This window comes from Drosophila mojavensis, unplaced genomic scaffold, assembly GCF_018153725.1.
Source record: "Drosophila mojavensis isolate 15081-1352.22 unplaced genomic scaffold, ASM1815372v1 contig_277, whole genome shotgun sequence".
In the NCBI taxonomy this organism is placed as follows: domain Eukaryota; kingdom Metazoa; phylum Arthropoda; class Insecta; order Diptera; family Drosophilidae; genus Drosophila; species Drosophila mojavensis.
This window is the reverse complement of record NW_025318822.1, coordinates 1254254-1271157: the sequence shown is the minus strand read 5'-3', so window position 1 is coordinate 1271157 and position 16904 is coordinate 1254254. Positions and strand designations below refer to the sequence as shown.

The 16904-nt window shown below is 46.1% G+C and overlaps 1 protein-coding gene across 7 annotated transcripts in view; it reads left to right on the top strand.

The window, feature by feature from the left end:
* LOC6574036 (putative transcription factor capicua) overlaps nt 1-16904 on the top strand; it is a 56110-nt gene that overhangs the window by 37758 nt on the left and 1448 nt on the right. For 3 of the 7 annotated variants that reach the window (XM_044008356.1, XM_044008357.1, XM_044008355.1), the window contains 16 exons: nt 2053-3515; nt 3588-3725; nt 3854-4506; nt 5368-5577; nt 5718-5842; nt 8196-8966; nt 9665-11064; nt 11129-11339; nt 11430-11723; nt 12238-13934; nt 14006-14441; nt 14509-14815; nt 14884-15041; nt 15116-15208; nt 15278-15462; nt 15522-15714. In XM_044008356.1, the coding sequence (XP_043864291.1) occupies nt 2292-3515; nt 3588-3725; nt 3854-4506; nt 5368-5577; nt 5718-5842; nt 8196-8966; nt 9665-11064; nt 11129-11339; nt 11430-11723; nt 12238-13934; nt 14006-14441; nt 14509-14815; nt 14884-15041; nt 15116-15208; nt 15278-15462; nt 15522-15714 (8095 nt within the window). In that variant the 5' untranslated portion in view covers nt 2053-2291. Of the gene's footprint in view, nt 1-2052; nt 3516-3587; nt 3726-3853; nt 4507-5367; nt 5578-5717; nt 5843-6435; nt 8068-8195; nt 8967-9664; nt 11065-11128; nt 11340-11429; nt 11724-12237; nt 13935-14005; nt 14442-14508; nt 14816-14883; nt 15042-15115; nt 15209-15277; nt 15463-15521; nt 15715-16904 lie in introns of those variants that run through there. The other 4 variants (XM_032728013.2, XM_032728011.2, XM_044008358.1 and 1 more) reach the window with 4 other exon arrangements.

Below are 16904 nucleotides of genomic sequence, written 5' to 3'. Positions count from 1 at the left end.
CATAAGAAACGCTCTCTCTTTCTCTATCTGGCTCGCTCTCTCTTATACACCCACACAGCTGCAAGGCGATTCAGCCTGGCAACCAACAGTAATGAAAAGAAAAGCTGTAAAAAGCCAAAGAGAGAAATGAAATAAAAATAAAGCAATCATTGCACTTGTCCCTCACAGCAGCAACAGCCGCAGCAGCAGCAGCAGCAGCAACAACGTCTTACGATAGATCCTGTTGCCATGTTACATTTTCCATCTATATTTTTGTATAACACTTTTTTCACGTTGTTGCCGTGCTGATTCACATCGCCCACAATGGGCGTGGCAGTTATTTCCGTCAATTACGCCGACACACACAGCTCAGCGGCGAGTGTGATAGAGCGAGAGAAAGATTGAATGTTTTGAGTGAAGTGAATGATAAACCGATTTGCACAGGTTTTGAGAAAATACGGTAACGCTGCAGTTGTCTAACGAGCAGCTTACGTAAAGGTCCATGCACACACACACACACATGCATGCATGCACGTGCAGTGGCAGATATTTACGTACAGCCTGGGAGTATGCAACAGATATTCGTATTTAAATGTGTGAGTGTGTGGTGAGAAAGTTAGATAGGCAGGGATATTCAATGATATCACTATTATATCATATTAATTCTAATGAATTTTAATAATGGCTGCTGCTTAAGTCAGCAAATAGCAACAAATAGTCAATCAAGTAGCTACGCACCTGTCTTGGCGATTCGTTCTTGAATAACTAGTTTCTTATCGGCACACTGATTACTGGCTTTCTGCCTCTATTGAATATAGTCTTTTATGTGAAAACCACAATTCGTTTTTCCTCCTTGGTAACTCTGTGCGTCGGCATCGGCGTCGGCGTGTGCAAACGAATAATCTAAATATAAGTCGACCGACCTCTGTCGACCCACTCTTTACCCGGCAGGTGGGCGGTAGGCGGTGGGCGGTGGACGGTGGTTGGCAACTCGTCGAAGGCCTGACGCACAAGTTTGTCAAAGTCGAGGCTGCAGCAGCGAAGCACAGTGGAGCTAACTATTCGAATTAAGGCTTAAATTAATTGAACTTGCGGTGTTACTGAAATTATTTACGTTATATAAAAACATTAGTCGCAAAACACGATATCATCATAGAATAGACTTATAATTTTATGTTAACATATATATATATCAAAAACCCTAAAATAAAAATATTGTCAATAATATGAAAAGTTAAAAAATATTAGTTCAAATAAAATTTAAGTAAGCCGAATTTTTAATTTTTTTTAATTTATCGAAAATGAAAATAGATTGAAAATAATTATCGATTATTATTGATTGATTGTGAATATATAAATACATCTATTCTCGGTATGTAAAATATATTTTCCTATGCTTAACTGCAAGTCACAAATTTTATATATTTTATACAAAAATACCACCAAACGGCCCATTGTACTTGACGTCGCCCGCAACGTCTGACTGTCTGGCAAGTTGGTTTGTCGAGCTTTTTAGCTGTTTGCTTCTTTCTGTGCGGGGTTGCCAGATGATTTGGACTTTGTATGCAACTGTACTGAGCTGTTGTGCAGATGAGTCTGAAGGTATGTGTGTGTGCGTGTACGTGTATTTGTGTGGGCGTTTTGATGGGCATTGGTATAAAATGTTTCAAGTATCATTTATACGAGCATTTTATTTTTACTCTTTGCGCGAGAGGAAAAAACGCCTCCTACGCCAGGATCCCAACCACGCCTGGACGACTGTGTAAATTAAAATGTTTCCGTTGTCGACGTAGCGCACACACACACACACACACACACAATAACTTGCACACGCATACACAAACATATAGGCATAGCAAGTTATATATGTATGTGTATATTTGTATGTATCGCAGCGTATTTTTGGTCAGAGATTGAAATTTATTGACCCGGCAAAAGGCGCCAATGGCCGAAGGATGTCAGAGAATTGTCAGGATGTGAATTGCACTAATTATGAAATGGGTTTTCGACCAGTCGGATGGCTGCCACAGTACTTCACATGATTAATGAACAATTTGTGTTTTCCATTTGCAGACGGTGATGCCAAATGATGTTGCGAATGCTGCGAGCGCCATTGTTGCACAACAATAACAATAATTGCAACAAGAACAGCAATTGCGACAGCAACTATTGTATTAGCGAGAGCAATAAGCCGACCAACACTAGCCAATATTAGGAACAAACGCAACGAGACGCCAGCAACAAGAAGAAGCCACACACATGTTGCTGCTACAATTGGAACGACCACAACGAGGAGAGCAACAGCAACTACGATGCTCAGCGCTGCCAATGGAACAGCAGCAACAGCAACACACACCGGAGCAGCAGCAGCAGCAGCAGCAGTTGCCGCTGGCGAAACTTATGTCATAACAAATAAACACCTCCATCAGCAGCAGCAGCAACATTTTGTTGTTGCCGCCAATACAATGGTTATACCAACGACTGCAGCCGCCGGTATACCAACAGCAACAACAACAACAGCAGCAACAACTACAGCAGCAACAGTTGATACACAGCAGCAGCAGCCGCAGCAGCCGCAGCAGCCTCAGCAACAGCAGCAGCAACATGTGTTGTTCCAGCCACAGTTACAGCTGCAGACAGCAGCAGCAGCAACACCTCAGCAGCCCACACAGCCGCGCCAACATCCCAAGAAGCGCAAATTTGATCCAGCTGAGCTGGACAAAGATGAGCAACAGCAGCAGCAGCAGCAACAGCAACAACAACAGCAGCAGCAACAGCAACAACAGCAACAGCATACGTTGTACAAGCAACAGAAACCCGCCGAGACGAATGGCAACAGCGATGCGCTCTCCAATGGCAATATTGCTGCCGTGCAGCAAAATACGTTAGCTTTGCGCAATATGATTGTCAGTCCACCGTCAGCAATGAATTGTGGAGGTGCTGGTGCAGGTGCAGGCGCCGGCAACAGCAATGAGATCAGACAGCAGCAACAGCAACAGCAGCAGCAGCAGCAGCAACGTATTATAATCGCCTCACCGCTGCAACATGCGCCCAGTACTTACAAGCAACATGTTGCCAGTAGCAACAGCAACAGCAGCGGCAACAGCAACAGTCATGCAGCAATCAACCATTCGCGCACACACACGCCCGTCTACTATCAACAGCACCACCAACAGGGGCAACATCGTTTTAGCTTTAACTCACACAATCAGCAACATGTACAGGAACAGCAGCAGCAGCAGCAGCAACAACAGCAGCAGCAGCAGCAGCAGCAGCAACAACAGCAACAACACGAACCTGTTGCTCTACTTGATCTCAGCGAATGGACTAATACGCGTGTCCTGGCCAAAGTTGGCAAGTGCTATGCACCTGGCAAAATACAGCAAGTGCACGAGGGCACAGCCACGCCCACGACAACGCCCCCCTCAATACTCGTGAAATTCGATGCCTCCGAATTTGGTCAGCAACTGTATCAGGATGTGCTGCAGCAGGGACGCTACAATGTGATACTAGACGCCAGCCCACCCATGGCAGATGTAAGTACTAAACTCACCCACTCTCACACACTTCAAGACCATCAGCTAATGCATCATCCCCGCCTCCCACAGATCACGCTGGACGCTCGGGTCTGTGTGCGCCAAAGTCTCGAGGGACGCACCGTTGACTTCGTCTATGTGGAGGGCATAATTATGGATATCAACCAGGGAACCAAGCAATATACCGTGCAATTGATCAATGAGGAATTGGTAAGAAACCACGACGATTCACTGATATCAATGGATAATTTATTACATATACGTATATATGCTACATACATCCATATATATGCAGTACCTGTATTTTCTATTGTCCTTTCCTGGCTCCTCTCTTACAGCCCAATACGAGAGTTGTGCGTCGAGCTGATTTGCGCCTGCTGCTGCCGCCCTGGTGGGATGAGCTGAACGAGCTGGCGCCAGCGGCAACGCCAACTGTGAGCGGTAAACGCAAATCGGAGCCGGCTACCGGCGGCGTCTATTCCAAGGCCTTTGTGGCAACACGCTACGATGGCAAGCTGCCCACGAGCACGCCCCCAGCTGGTCATGGAGGACTGCAGAAACATGAGTATTATCGAGCGGCTGCAACGTCGCCGTTCCAGGGCGGCGCAGTGCCACCGCCGCCGCTGCCTCTGAGCCATGTGGAGCACCAGCAGGCCAATGGACTGCCGGACATTGTGATCTCGCCGGGCAGCAATGGACAGCAGCAGCAGCACCACCACCACCAACAACTGAAAATGCATGTGCCATCGCCAGCGCAACAGCAGCAGCAGCAGCAGCAGCAACAACAACAGCAGCAGCAGCGCGGCTACGACGACTACGACTCCGATGATGAGCTGAAGCGCGTCGGCATCGACTACTCCCCGGCTGCCGGGGACGTGGATGCCGAGAAGATGAGCGCTTGCAGCAAGCGCAGCAGCATGCAGAGTCGAGGCAGCACATCCAGCTTAATCGATCAGAGGCTGACACCACGATCTCATCCAGCAACACCAAGGTAGGCCGGCAATGTTGAGAAGAGGAAAGGGTTTGGCTCTTGTGCTAATGAGAGTTTCCTAGAAATAAATTTGTGAATTATTATTTCGATATTTTTAAATGTTTCATTTGCATAATATTTCATGTTTATCATGAAATAGTTATCTTACTTCTTGGAAGAAACCACTAATATTTATTTTACCACTGGACATTATAAAAGCGCATTCCTAACTTCTGAGTATACAGAGAACATTCTGAATAGTTTCTGACACTCTTCTCATTAACAGTCAATAATATTCTTTGAGTATATTTAAATTTTATTTAACGAATTGAATCTTTTATAGATAAATACATATTTAATATTCTTTGAATATATCATTTAACGAATGGAGTCATCTGTATACTAAGCCAGTCTCTATTTAATATTCTTTTATATATATCCATTAACCAATATGATTTTCTATTTACTATACTCTTGAGTCTATTGTGGAAACTGTTATTTCGTTTACTATATTTATTAACAATCTTTTTATATCCTAACTTTCGCTCAATTTTTTTTAGCTGCAGGGTATTAACGGCTCTGCACCTGTGCGCACCGCAATCATATTAATCTATAAATATAATACTCCCGTTATATTTAGAATTTTTGCCAATGTTCTCTTGAGTCTTCTTATTAAGAGTGGCATGTCTATAGCGCTGCTTGCGTCGACTGCGCTGTCTGCGGTTGTAGCCTGTTGGCTAAAGTATTTTGAGCATTGCCTTAATGCAATTTTATTAATTACATACAAGCACACATACATATACAAATCTACGGTGTATGTATGTGGATATCAATGTTTGAGAGTGTGTGTACGTGTATTAAGGAGAATATTTTCGTTGACAGATCTCAGGCAACGACGCCGCATCGCTTCAAGAAGGGCGACATTGTGGAATCGGAATCCGGAGTGCGCAAGAAGTACAATGGCAAGCAATGGCGACGTCTCTGCACGCTGTGCATGAAAGAATCTCAGCGGCGCGGCTTTTGTTCCAGACATTTGAATCAGAAGGGCAACAATGCGCTGCCCTCATCAACGGGGCCGGGTCGTTTTCTCAGGTGCGGCTATAAACCTAACAGCTTTACCAGCTCAGCTATTGCTGATGCTCTCTCCCTCTGTCTTTCTATATATATATTTAACATGACTCTCTCTTTATCTATCTCTCCCTCTCTCCCTCTCTCTCTCTCTCTCTCTTTAGTGATAGCCGTTCGAGCAGCAAAACCCAAAACGATGAGGACAACTCTCGCGATTCGGAAACATCGCCCAACTATCGGGTCACGGGTCGGTATGATCAGGAAGAGACCGATGTGGCCGCCATGTTAGGTACGTGCAACTCACACCTCTTGACTTTTTATGACACCGCTGCGCCGTCGCTGTCGACTCTCCTCCTCCTACTACTCATTCGAACTGGAATCATAAAAGCAACACGTTTACATTATTTTGTTCTTTTTGTTGAAATTTATTCATAGTTAGCTCGCATTCATTTTCAAGGCTGGCTTTCCCAGCCTCAGCTGAGTTTCCTTCTCAATGCCCAAATGAGCGCCAGCTTTAGCTGTTAATCTGCCTGTGTTCACGCAATTACCCACACAGCTGCAAAACAGTTAAGATCACTGTGTAGCGCAGCCTCTCGCTGCATCTAGGCTGTTCTCTGGCCTGCTTTCCACGGCGCTTCTGCAGATATGCGTTTAGCTTCGGCACGAGCGACTTTCAAATGCGCTGTAATGGAACTTGAGAATTAATTAAAATTTAAAATGAAATCAACTAAGTAATGGTTGCTCAATTTGAATTGCGAATATTTCTTTAGAAATATGTATATATATTTAAATATATGTTTTTATACAATACACAAAATAATACAAATCCAATATATGATAAATACCTTAAATTGATAAAAGAAATATAAAATATATATATATATATATAAAAAATATGATAAATACCTTAAATTGATTAAAGAAATATAAAAAATATGTATAAAAACAAAAAAAAAAAAAAAAAAAAAAAAAAAAAACATTTTAAATTTGTATGTAATTTATAAAAGCAAAATTTTGTTATTAGATATATCTATTATATACAATATAAAGCGTATTCATCATATATCATATTCCAGAATATAAATAATGGAAAACATGTTTATAATTCAAATTGAGCAAATACTAATGACTAATTGATAGATTTTAGATTTATTCTCTAACTTAAATCACAACAATTACGACTTACTTTCGAAAGGTAAAGAATACTAAAAATTTGGAAGACCTCAAACTAATTTGTAGTGCAATGAAGTTGTCGGTGTTGCCTAGACTTTCACATTGTTTCGAATGCATTTCGAATTCTCTATAAAAATGCCTATCATAAAGTTTTATTATGGCAGCGCCGCTGCTGACCATTTCATACACATGCATACGTAAACCCACACACACGCACAGCGCTCTGGGCAAAGGTCGTTGGTTTTGTTAAGGTGTTCTCGGGGCCGTGGCTGATCAGGGGTGCTATTGTTTGAGGTGTGCGTGCAGCAACAACAGCAACAGCAATAGCAATAATAATAACAACAACGTTAGCTAGCCACTTGAAAGTGTGACCGCAGCGTGATTTACACGCAAGCGTAAAATGCAGACGCAGCGACGTCGACGCCGACGTGGACAGCAACAGCGACGCGCACGCATTCCAATGCACCTGCATGCGATCGAAGCAGCGACGCGACGTCAGCGTCGCAGCCACTTGAAACGAACAATGCTGCGCAGCCGAAACAAAAGCGCGCTGCGTGCGGATCGCAACGATTCTTCTTTTCTCGTTATTTGCCCTGCCTGTGATTCGTTTTTACCTAAACAAAAATGCACTTGAGAGAGCGCGCTCACACGCACGCATACACACACACACATATGTAAACACACGCTCACACAATGAGAGAGAAACACAGACAAGCAGCAGCACCCACACAGTCAAAGCACAGACCGACACAACAGGTAAACAAACATGGACGACAAGAGCGTGAGTGTGAGCGTGATCCCAAAGAGCCCAAAAACCGAGTGAGCGCATGAGAGCGTAGCCAACGAACACAACTAACGATTGCGAGAGAGAGAGAGAGAAAGAGAGCGGCGCTCAGTTTATGCTGCCGCTGGCCGCTCAGTTGAAGTGCTTGCTGGTTGTTCTTTTGACGTCGTCGTCGTCGCATTTTATGTTGAAAACTGTCAAAGGCAAGGCAAGAAGACAGAAAGCGGCGCAAAAGCAAAAAAATAAAATAAAATAAAATACAAAAAAAAAAAAGAAGAAAAAAGTGAATACCGATGCGAATGCAGCAGACAAAACGAATGTGACAACGACGACAAAAAGTTTTCAAGCAAATTAAATACAGAAAATGAAAATATGTGCCGAAAGTGATGCCAATCAAAGTGTTTGTTCTTAACTGAGAAACGGCAGGCGGCAGTCGCAGTAGACAGCAACAGCAGGAGCACGAGGAGGAGGAGGAGGAGCAGCAGCAGCAACAGCAGCGAATATGAATGCGTTCCAGGATTTTGAGCTGGGCGCTAAATTATATTTACAGTGCTTATGTAATAATAACTATATATGAAAACTATTGTGCTTGCAACAAATGTCTAACAATTACCCCTCTCCCTCTCCCTGTCTTCCACTCTTTCTATCTCTTTCATTTTGTGCCTTCTACTCTCTCACTCCGCAGTGTCACTGAGCAGCTCGCGCTCTGCAACGCCATCGTATACATCACCCGTGAATCATGCTGGCGCCTCGCCGCTGAACGCCATCGCCCACTCCCCGGTCAACGTGTCTAATCATAGGCAAAATTTCTTTACGCCCATTGCGAATCAGTCGCAACAGCAGCAACAGCAACAGCATGTGACAGCAGTTGCTGCTGTGCCGCTGGATAGCAAATGGAAGACAACACCCAGTCCGGTATTGTACAACGCAAACAACAACAACAACAACAATGGCTGGGAGAGCAGTCAACAACCGCCACCGCCACCGCCACAAACGGCGGCCGTTTCGCTGGTAATGCATGCACCGCCGCCACAGCAACAACAGCAACAACAACAACCACCTGCCGCTCATCTCAATGCGCTGCCAGCGCCACCAGCGCCGCCCAGCAGCAGTCACGGTCATGCGACCAGCGTCATACGCATCTCCAGCAGCCAGCAACAACAACAACAGCAGCAGCAACAGCAACAACAACAACATGTTGTAGTATCCACAGCCGGCCATCAAACGTTTCATCCTGTCATTGTGAATGCTGCCCAACAGTCGCACATTCATTCGCAGAATTCATTGGCTGTTTCCGTTGGGCAGCAGCAACAACCGATACAACATCAGCAGCAGCAGCAACCGGCGCCGCCGCTGCCACCCACATCGGTCGCATTTCATCCACATCCGCCAACCACGCCCACATCCGTAGCAGTGGCTGGGACGACGGCACAGGACAAGTCATTGCCAAAAAACGGTAAGTGCCCAATCGACTCTTAACTAGAACTTGTCGACTGATTAAAGTAGGGCGATACAAGTTCGATCGATAAGGAAGTTGTTTTCCCCTTATTACCGATATATAATTATCGATTCAATTTCGATCAGTTTAAAGGATGTTTGGGACTTTTTTTAATTTATGCATATTTACATAAGAAAAATATATATTTTGATGAAAATAATAATATTTTATACATCATTTATCTTGGGATATATTTTATTATATTATTAAATATTAATAATAATAATCATAAAAATTAAATACAAATATTTTGAGTAAATTTAAATTAAAATTTTAGTTTAAATAAAAATATAAAAAATATGTTCATTTAAAATTATTTATTTCTAATTTTTTATTAGTGAAAATTTCTCAGATTTACTCTTGAGACTTTAAACATGTCTAAGGAATTCCAACCAAAATTCTACATATATAATTTATAATTATGTAAACTTAAATATTTTTAGAAAACTATAGGTAGTTGTTGACTTTAAATATACTTTTAAAACATTAAGAATTTCCTTGAATATTTAATGTGCAAATCTCTAAATACCGAAGAATCATTAGACCCACCCATAGCTTTAATGTTTGCATTAGAGCTGACTGACCCTTATTATAAGAAAGTCTTTTCCTTAATTATAATATTTTCATGGATCTCCTATCGTTTCATGTCCTTGCAGGCTACAATGCGGCTAGCTGTCCATGGCAAAAGCTACTGCCGCAGATGCCAGCCGTGACCAAAGCAACTCCGTCGACTGCCGTGACAACGACAACCACAAACAGCAACTACAGCGTGGCCATGTTGCACCATCAACAGCAACAGCAGCAGCAGCAGCAACAGCAGCAGCAACAGCAGCAGCACCATCCTCAGCAGTTGTCGTCGACCACATCATCAACACAGCAACAGCAACAACAGCAACAACAACACTCGCCACTTAATCACAACAACAATCATTTGGTTGTGCCCGCGCCGCTGTCGTCGCCTGGCAAGCCACTCAACTGCTCCATCAACGATGCCAAGGTGGCCGCAGCGGCAGCGGCGGCTGCAGCAGCAGCAGCAGCGACCGCTTCGACCAGTGCAACGGACGAGGCTGAGGAGCCCGATGAGCAGCTGGACGATGATGTGTTCGAGAGCACGCCCTCTGCGCCAGCTATTTCGAATGGCAAGAAGGGAGCGACGGCAACGATGCGACTGCCCACATACAACAGCAACATACGCAAATTGGAGGAATGCCATGATTCCAGCGATGGTGCTGGCGGTGCGCCGGCGACGTCGGCGGCCAAGCGACGCAGTCAGTCGCTCAGTGCGCTGCAGCAGCAGCAGCAGCAGCAACAGCAGCAGCAACAGCAGCAGCAGCAGCAACAGCAACCTCAGCAGTCCACGGCAGCAGCTGGCAAGAAGATACGTCGACCGATGAACGCCTTTATGATTTTCTCGAAGAAGCATCGCAAGGTGGTGCACAAGAAGCATCCCAACCAGGACAATCGAACGGTTAGCAAAATACTGGGCGAATGGTGGTACGCACTGAAGCCGGACGAGAAGGCCCAGTATCATGAGCTGGCCAAAGCGATGAAGGATGAGCATTTCCAGCAGCATCCGGACTGGAAATGGTGCTCCAAGGATCGCCGCAAGTCCTCAACATCGGGTGGCAAGGGCAACGCTGCTGCCGCGGGCAATGCCAACACAGCCGATAGCAAGCAGCGTCTCGTCTCGGTGGATGGCTCCGATTCGCTGGATGATATGTGCCCCTCCACGCCCGGTGGCAGCGGCAGTGGCGGCGCCCAAGCTACGGAGCTGCAGGGCGACATCATCCCACTGACCATCGATACGTATAACATTGCGTGCGACGAGACGCCCACGACCATTGCTGGCCAGGCGCAGGGCAACTGCAAGGCCAAGCAGCTGAAGAACGAGCTGCAGTCCGATGAGGACGAGCAAATGGTCGTTGTTGAGGATGAGCAGCCGGCTAAGAAATTGGATTTGCAGTGCCTCGAGCGGGTCAACGATTTGGACATGGACGACACGCCCTACGACTATCGCAAGCAACAGCAGCAACAGCTCCAAACGGATGCGGAACAGGTGAGATAGACCCCTTCCTCCATTTTTATATGCCTTATATTCATATTGTCTTCTCCTTTTGCAGCGCACTCAGGAAGACCATGCGAACATCTGCAATGGCCAGACAATGTCCGCTCCGTCGTCTAGCGCAGAGCGCGAGATCACATTGAAGCCGAAGGCCATCAAGGCGCATCCGGGACTGGAGAGCACCATGCTGCCGTATCCGCAGATGCCCATGTACACGCACTACACTAGTCCCAAGAATCCAATCGGTGTAACACCATTCCAACCCACAGGCGAGCAAGCACAAAAAGAAAATCTCTTGACCCAGCGACAGTTGCTCATTGTACTCTTCTTATCTTCTTTTTTTCTTTGCAATAAATTAGGCGGCGCCTTCAAATCGATGCCCATCAGTCCCAAGGGCAGCAGCTCTTCTGGCTGCAAATCGGATGAGCAGCAGCTGCAGGCGCACATTAAGCAGGAGGACATCAAGCAGGAGCCGCCATCGCCATACAAGCTGAATGGGGGCGGCGCTGGCGCGCCCACTGGGGGCGTAATTAGCGCACCGCCGCCCAGCAGCGCCATCTTCAATTTCAATGTGCCAATAGCGACGGCCCTCAGCCAGAAGCAATACCATTATCCCTTGCCGCACACCCTGTGCAGTCCCACAGACGTGAGAGGTGAGTTTACAGCTAGAGCAAGATTTAGATGACGAAATGCGATTTTAGTTGTTTATATTAATTTGAATTATTATTTTACTATTATTATTATTATTATTATTATTATTATTATTATTTGTTACACAAGTCCGTTGAAGTCCTTTTGTTGTTGTTTCTGCTTAGTTTCGTATTTACCAGAAATATTGGCTTTATTTTCGACTATGATTTGTGTGCTATAAATATTGTTATATGATTTGAGATCAATTTTTGTATATTGTATACCAAAGACAAAATTAAACCCAACCACCCGCCGCCCCTCACCTCGCCCATTTCGCATCCGACTGACGCTCATGTTAAGAGGTTCTAGTTTTTTGTTTATAACGAAAGCCTTATGCATAACATCTTTCTCTCTATTTCTCCAAAACGCTTGCATAATCCTCTCACACACACTTACACAAACACACGTACGTCCACTTTGTCACCTATACACATCGCCCGCTTCTCTGCTCTGTCTCTCGCACATTTCATCGAAAAGAAACTCGAAAAGCCACTGAACTCGAACCAAAACAAGAACAAGACATAATCAATCCCAGCACCGATCTAGCAACGGACGAGGACGCTGCAGCAGCCAATGAAGAGATCCACGAAGACAACAACAATAACAACGACGAAGACGAAGAAGATAACGACGACGACGATGATGATGATGAAGACGATGAGCAATTTATGGCAGAGTTGGCCAGCGTCACGTCAGATCTCGATGAAATTGCTCCGTATGCGATTCCCAAGGCAGTCACTCCCATGCCCACGGTGCTGCCGTCAGTGCTCAAGCGAAAGCAATTCACCATAGTCCGCTCGCTGACGCCGCTGCAGCCGGCGAACTCACCACACCAGCAGCTGAAGCATCTGCATCAGCGGCGCGTCGAGACTCCGCCAACGGTTATAACGCGCGTGCCAACACCGACGCTGACGCCAACGTCGACGCCGACGTCCACGATCATTGCGACGGCTGCGTCGCTGCCGCGAAATCATTTTACTATCATACGCACACAACAAAGAACCGTTACACCACAACACACCACACCGCCGCCATTGTTTTTCAAGAGCTCAAAAGCTCAGACATCAACATTAGCATTAACCCCATCTCCATCAACAATAACAACAACAACAACAACAACAGCAAGTTCAATAACAACCACCAACACCAACACCATCAACACCACAACAACATCATCGACAACAACAACAACAACAACTAGTCACTGTAACGAGCAACTTATTCAATTTCCCAATAATTTCAATAATGCTGCTGCTGCAACAACAACGGCAACAACAACAACAACAAACAATACTAATACCCATCCACCACCACCACCACCAACAACAACAACAACGTCTATAATACGCAAACTGTTGACACTGCAAGACGGCAACAAGGCCACCGGACGAGCAGCCATACTGTACGACGCCTTGGTGCTGGACACGCTGCACGGCAACGACGACGACGACGACGACGATGATGACGAGGGCGGCGACAACGACAACGACAACAGTGCTGAGCATGTGATGGAGCGACAACGACAGCAACAAGTGTCCATAAAGGCGACAACTGTGCAGCAACAGCAACAGCAACAGCAGCAGCAGCCAGCAACAATGTTGCTAATCACCGACGTCAACAGCTACAATCAGACACATGTTGCGGCGTCCACGTCGGGCGCAACACTGCGTCCGTTGTCGTTCATTAGCATCAATGCGTGCAACAAGATCACGCTGCCGGCCAATACGCGGATACTGAGCACAACGGCTACCACGACCACGCCCACGCTGACGGTGCTAACCAAGGCGGCGGGGGCAGCGGGGGCCACAAATCATAGTACTAATAAAGCCAATGAACTAACCATAACAGCAACTGTCGATAGCGGCAACAACAGCAACAACAACAACAACAATAATAATAATAATAATAATAATCATAGTAAACGCATTAACAACAACAATAGCAACAACAACAACAACAACAGCAATAGCATTAACAACGATGCCACCACCATTCTTATGATCAACTCCAACTCATCCGCAGCCCATCAGGCCTGTGTGCCCAACTCGCCGGCGGCCGTCAGCCTGGGGCATGCCGCCAACATTGCCACGCCGCCCGCCTCGGCGCCAGCGCAAATTCTTGGCTCTGGCGGCCCGGCGCCACCTCAGAAAATGTTCTTCACCATGGGCCATCCGGTAAGTGCAGCAGGTTGACTTAATTACCGTGCCCTTTGACTAACACTGAATTTCAATTGCATTATCCTTAGTATCCACTGCTGCCGCCGCCGCACCAGCAGGGCTCGACCGGTCTGGAGCACCTGCAGCTGGAGGCATTTGCGCCTGGCTACCTCTTCAAGAAGCACAACAGCGGCCTGGGAGTGCAGGGTGCGCCGCCGCCGCCACTGCCATCAGTTGTGGCACAGACGACGCTGCGCCTGCACGGCTACCCGGCCAGTGGCCACGGCCAGGAGCAGCAGCCGGCTAGCTCGCCCTCGTTCAAGTCGATGCCCTCGACGCCCAAATCGGCGACATATCATCACAGCGCCCAGCCGGACTCGTCGGGCAAGCGCAGCGGCAGCAGTGAGGCTGCCGAGGACGCCGACGTGGATGTCGAGGTGGACACCGATGGCCAGCAGCAATTCGTGCTGGCGCCGACGCCAGCGCAGCTGGGATGTGCTCCGCTGCAGCGGCGCAAGAACTTATGTAAGTGCCAGCAGCTGGATATTTCTATTGAATGACAATTGTAATCCATTTCTGTCCATAAATGCAGCTCAAAGCAAGTCGGATAACGTGGTCAGCAGCACGGGCGGCTATGGAGGCGTCAGCAATGGCCAGCACATTGGACGCAAGCTGCACTCGCCCACAATGATGGAGGTGAACAGCAGCAGCCTCAGCTCCGCCCTGCCCACGCCCACCTCATCGACGACAACGCCCAACAGTGACGAGCAGCAGCCGCTGTCGCCCCCGATCCACGGCAACAATGTGAACAGTCAGGCTGCCAAGTCGCCCATTAGGTGCGTGCCGGCCTCTGCACCCGCCGTGGTGTCGCGCAAGAAGAAGAGCGATGAAGTTAACAAGTAAGTTGGGACACGCCCATTGCATTTTACGTAGAACTAAACCTTGAACCTTTCCTTAAACCTTAAAGTGTGCTACTGGACTTTGAGAAGAAGTACAAGGCGCTGCCGCAGTTCAAGCCGGAGGACTGCCAATCGCCCAGCGCCATTGCTGTGCCGTCGCCGCCGCGTGTCTACGGCACGAACTATCGCAAAAAGAATGCCGTGCAGCCACCGGTGCAAAAACTAAGTACGTATGCGCTAGGAAGACTTCTGTTATATAGTCATATATGCATATTCTCATACAAATTTTGCTTCGTTCAGCGGGCGAAGATGATTCGATTGATGAGCCGGCATCGGCGCCGCCGACAACCACACAGCGTTTCTTTGGCGCCGACTTCAACAATGATCTGAGAGGTAAACTAAGACCAAGTAGTCCGCACATTTACACAAACGCAACCGGAACTAATCATCCATTTGCTGCAGAACTGGAGACCGGCGATCAAGCGGGCCGTTCGCCGCGCACACCCAAAACGCCGTTGCAGAGCGCACGCTCCGATGTCAGCGAAAAGGGACACCGCAAGGTCCTCGAAACGCGTCGCAATCTGGTTATGCAACTGTTCAACGAGCACGGCGTCTTCCCATCCGCTCAGGCAACCATTGCTTTTCAGGTGTGTAACTAGAGAAAAATCATTTGTATCTCAAGCTAAAAGCTGTGAATCTCTTACAGACCAAACACATTGATGTGTTCCCACGCAAGCAGGACCTGCAGCTAAAGATACGCGAGGTGCGCCAGAAGAACATGGGCCATCCGCCCAGGACGCCGCACTCGGCCGGTCCCAACACGCCATCCGACTCCAATCCCTCATCGGCCACGCTGAGCGCCAATCTGAACAGCCAAACAAACGTTGGAGGGTCGGCAGGTAATTGACGAAATGCAACACCTGAGCACTGAGAGAGTGCATGTAAAAGTATATCAAGATCTGTGAGCACTAGAGAATGTAATATTCATAGTCAAATATTTAAGTTTCCATTGATTTACTAGATTGTCGCAGTGAAAGGAGCAGAATATAGATAGTATTTAACTAGTTTATTACTCATTATCTTCTGCAGATAATGTAATATTTAAATATATAAATTATCTTTTAACTATACGTATATAGTTCTATTTATATGCCCTTCCAACATTTTCAACCTACTTTTCAAACTCTGTTTTGTTAATAGATTCCTTAATATCAACTTACTTTTCACACGATTTTCATTCCAATTTGATGATAGATACCTTAATATGAATATTCTTATCAATGAAGACAGTTCAGATAGATTTATTTCCTTTCATTATGGCAAATATGTATAAATCAAAATTATATCACAATTTACAAAAAAAAAAAACAAGTAAGAAGACTCTAGTCGAGACTGCTCGACTACGAGATCCCCTGAACCCTTCGAGCAACTTGTATTTCAATAATTATTCGCATATGCACACATACACGCACACACACAGATATACGTAGGCACGCAAAAACACGCATTATCTTCAGTGTTGGCTTACTATGGGAACTTAATTGTTTAATAACTTTTCTTCTGGATGGCCTATCTTCATGCAACTTTAAGATTATGAATATAACATAGATATGCATGTATTTGCCAAAGCACAAGTCCCTAGTATTTGAAATACGCCTTTTACAAATGTGAGGGTGAGGGAGTGAATTAGAGGTGGGGGTAAATTTTGACAAAAACCGAAATTGTATAAAATACATATAAGTATACATAAAAAATTTGGAGACTGTAGCTCCAAAGATGTGGGAGATATAATTTTATAACTGATTTTCGATAAGGTTTTTATCGATAAAAAAAGATCGGGATGATTGATCGATTTTTAGTGATAAACTCGATATCCGCGCTGTAAATACGGACATTTAAAAAAAAAACTTGAAGTCTCTAGCTCTTATATCTTCTGAAATCGCCGCGTTCATACATACGGACAGACGGACGGACGGACGGACGGACAGACGGACGGACAGACAGACGGACAGGGCCAAATCGACTCAGCTCGTCGCCCTGATCAAGAATATATATACTTTATGGGGTCTGCCACGCCTCGTTCTGCCTG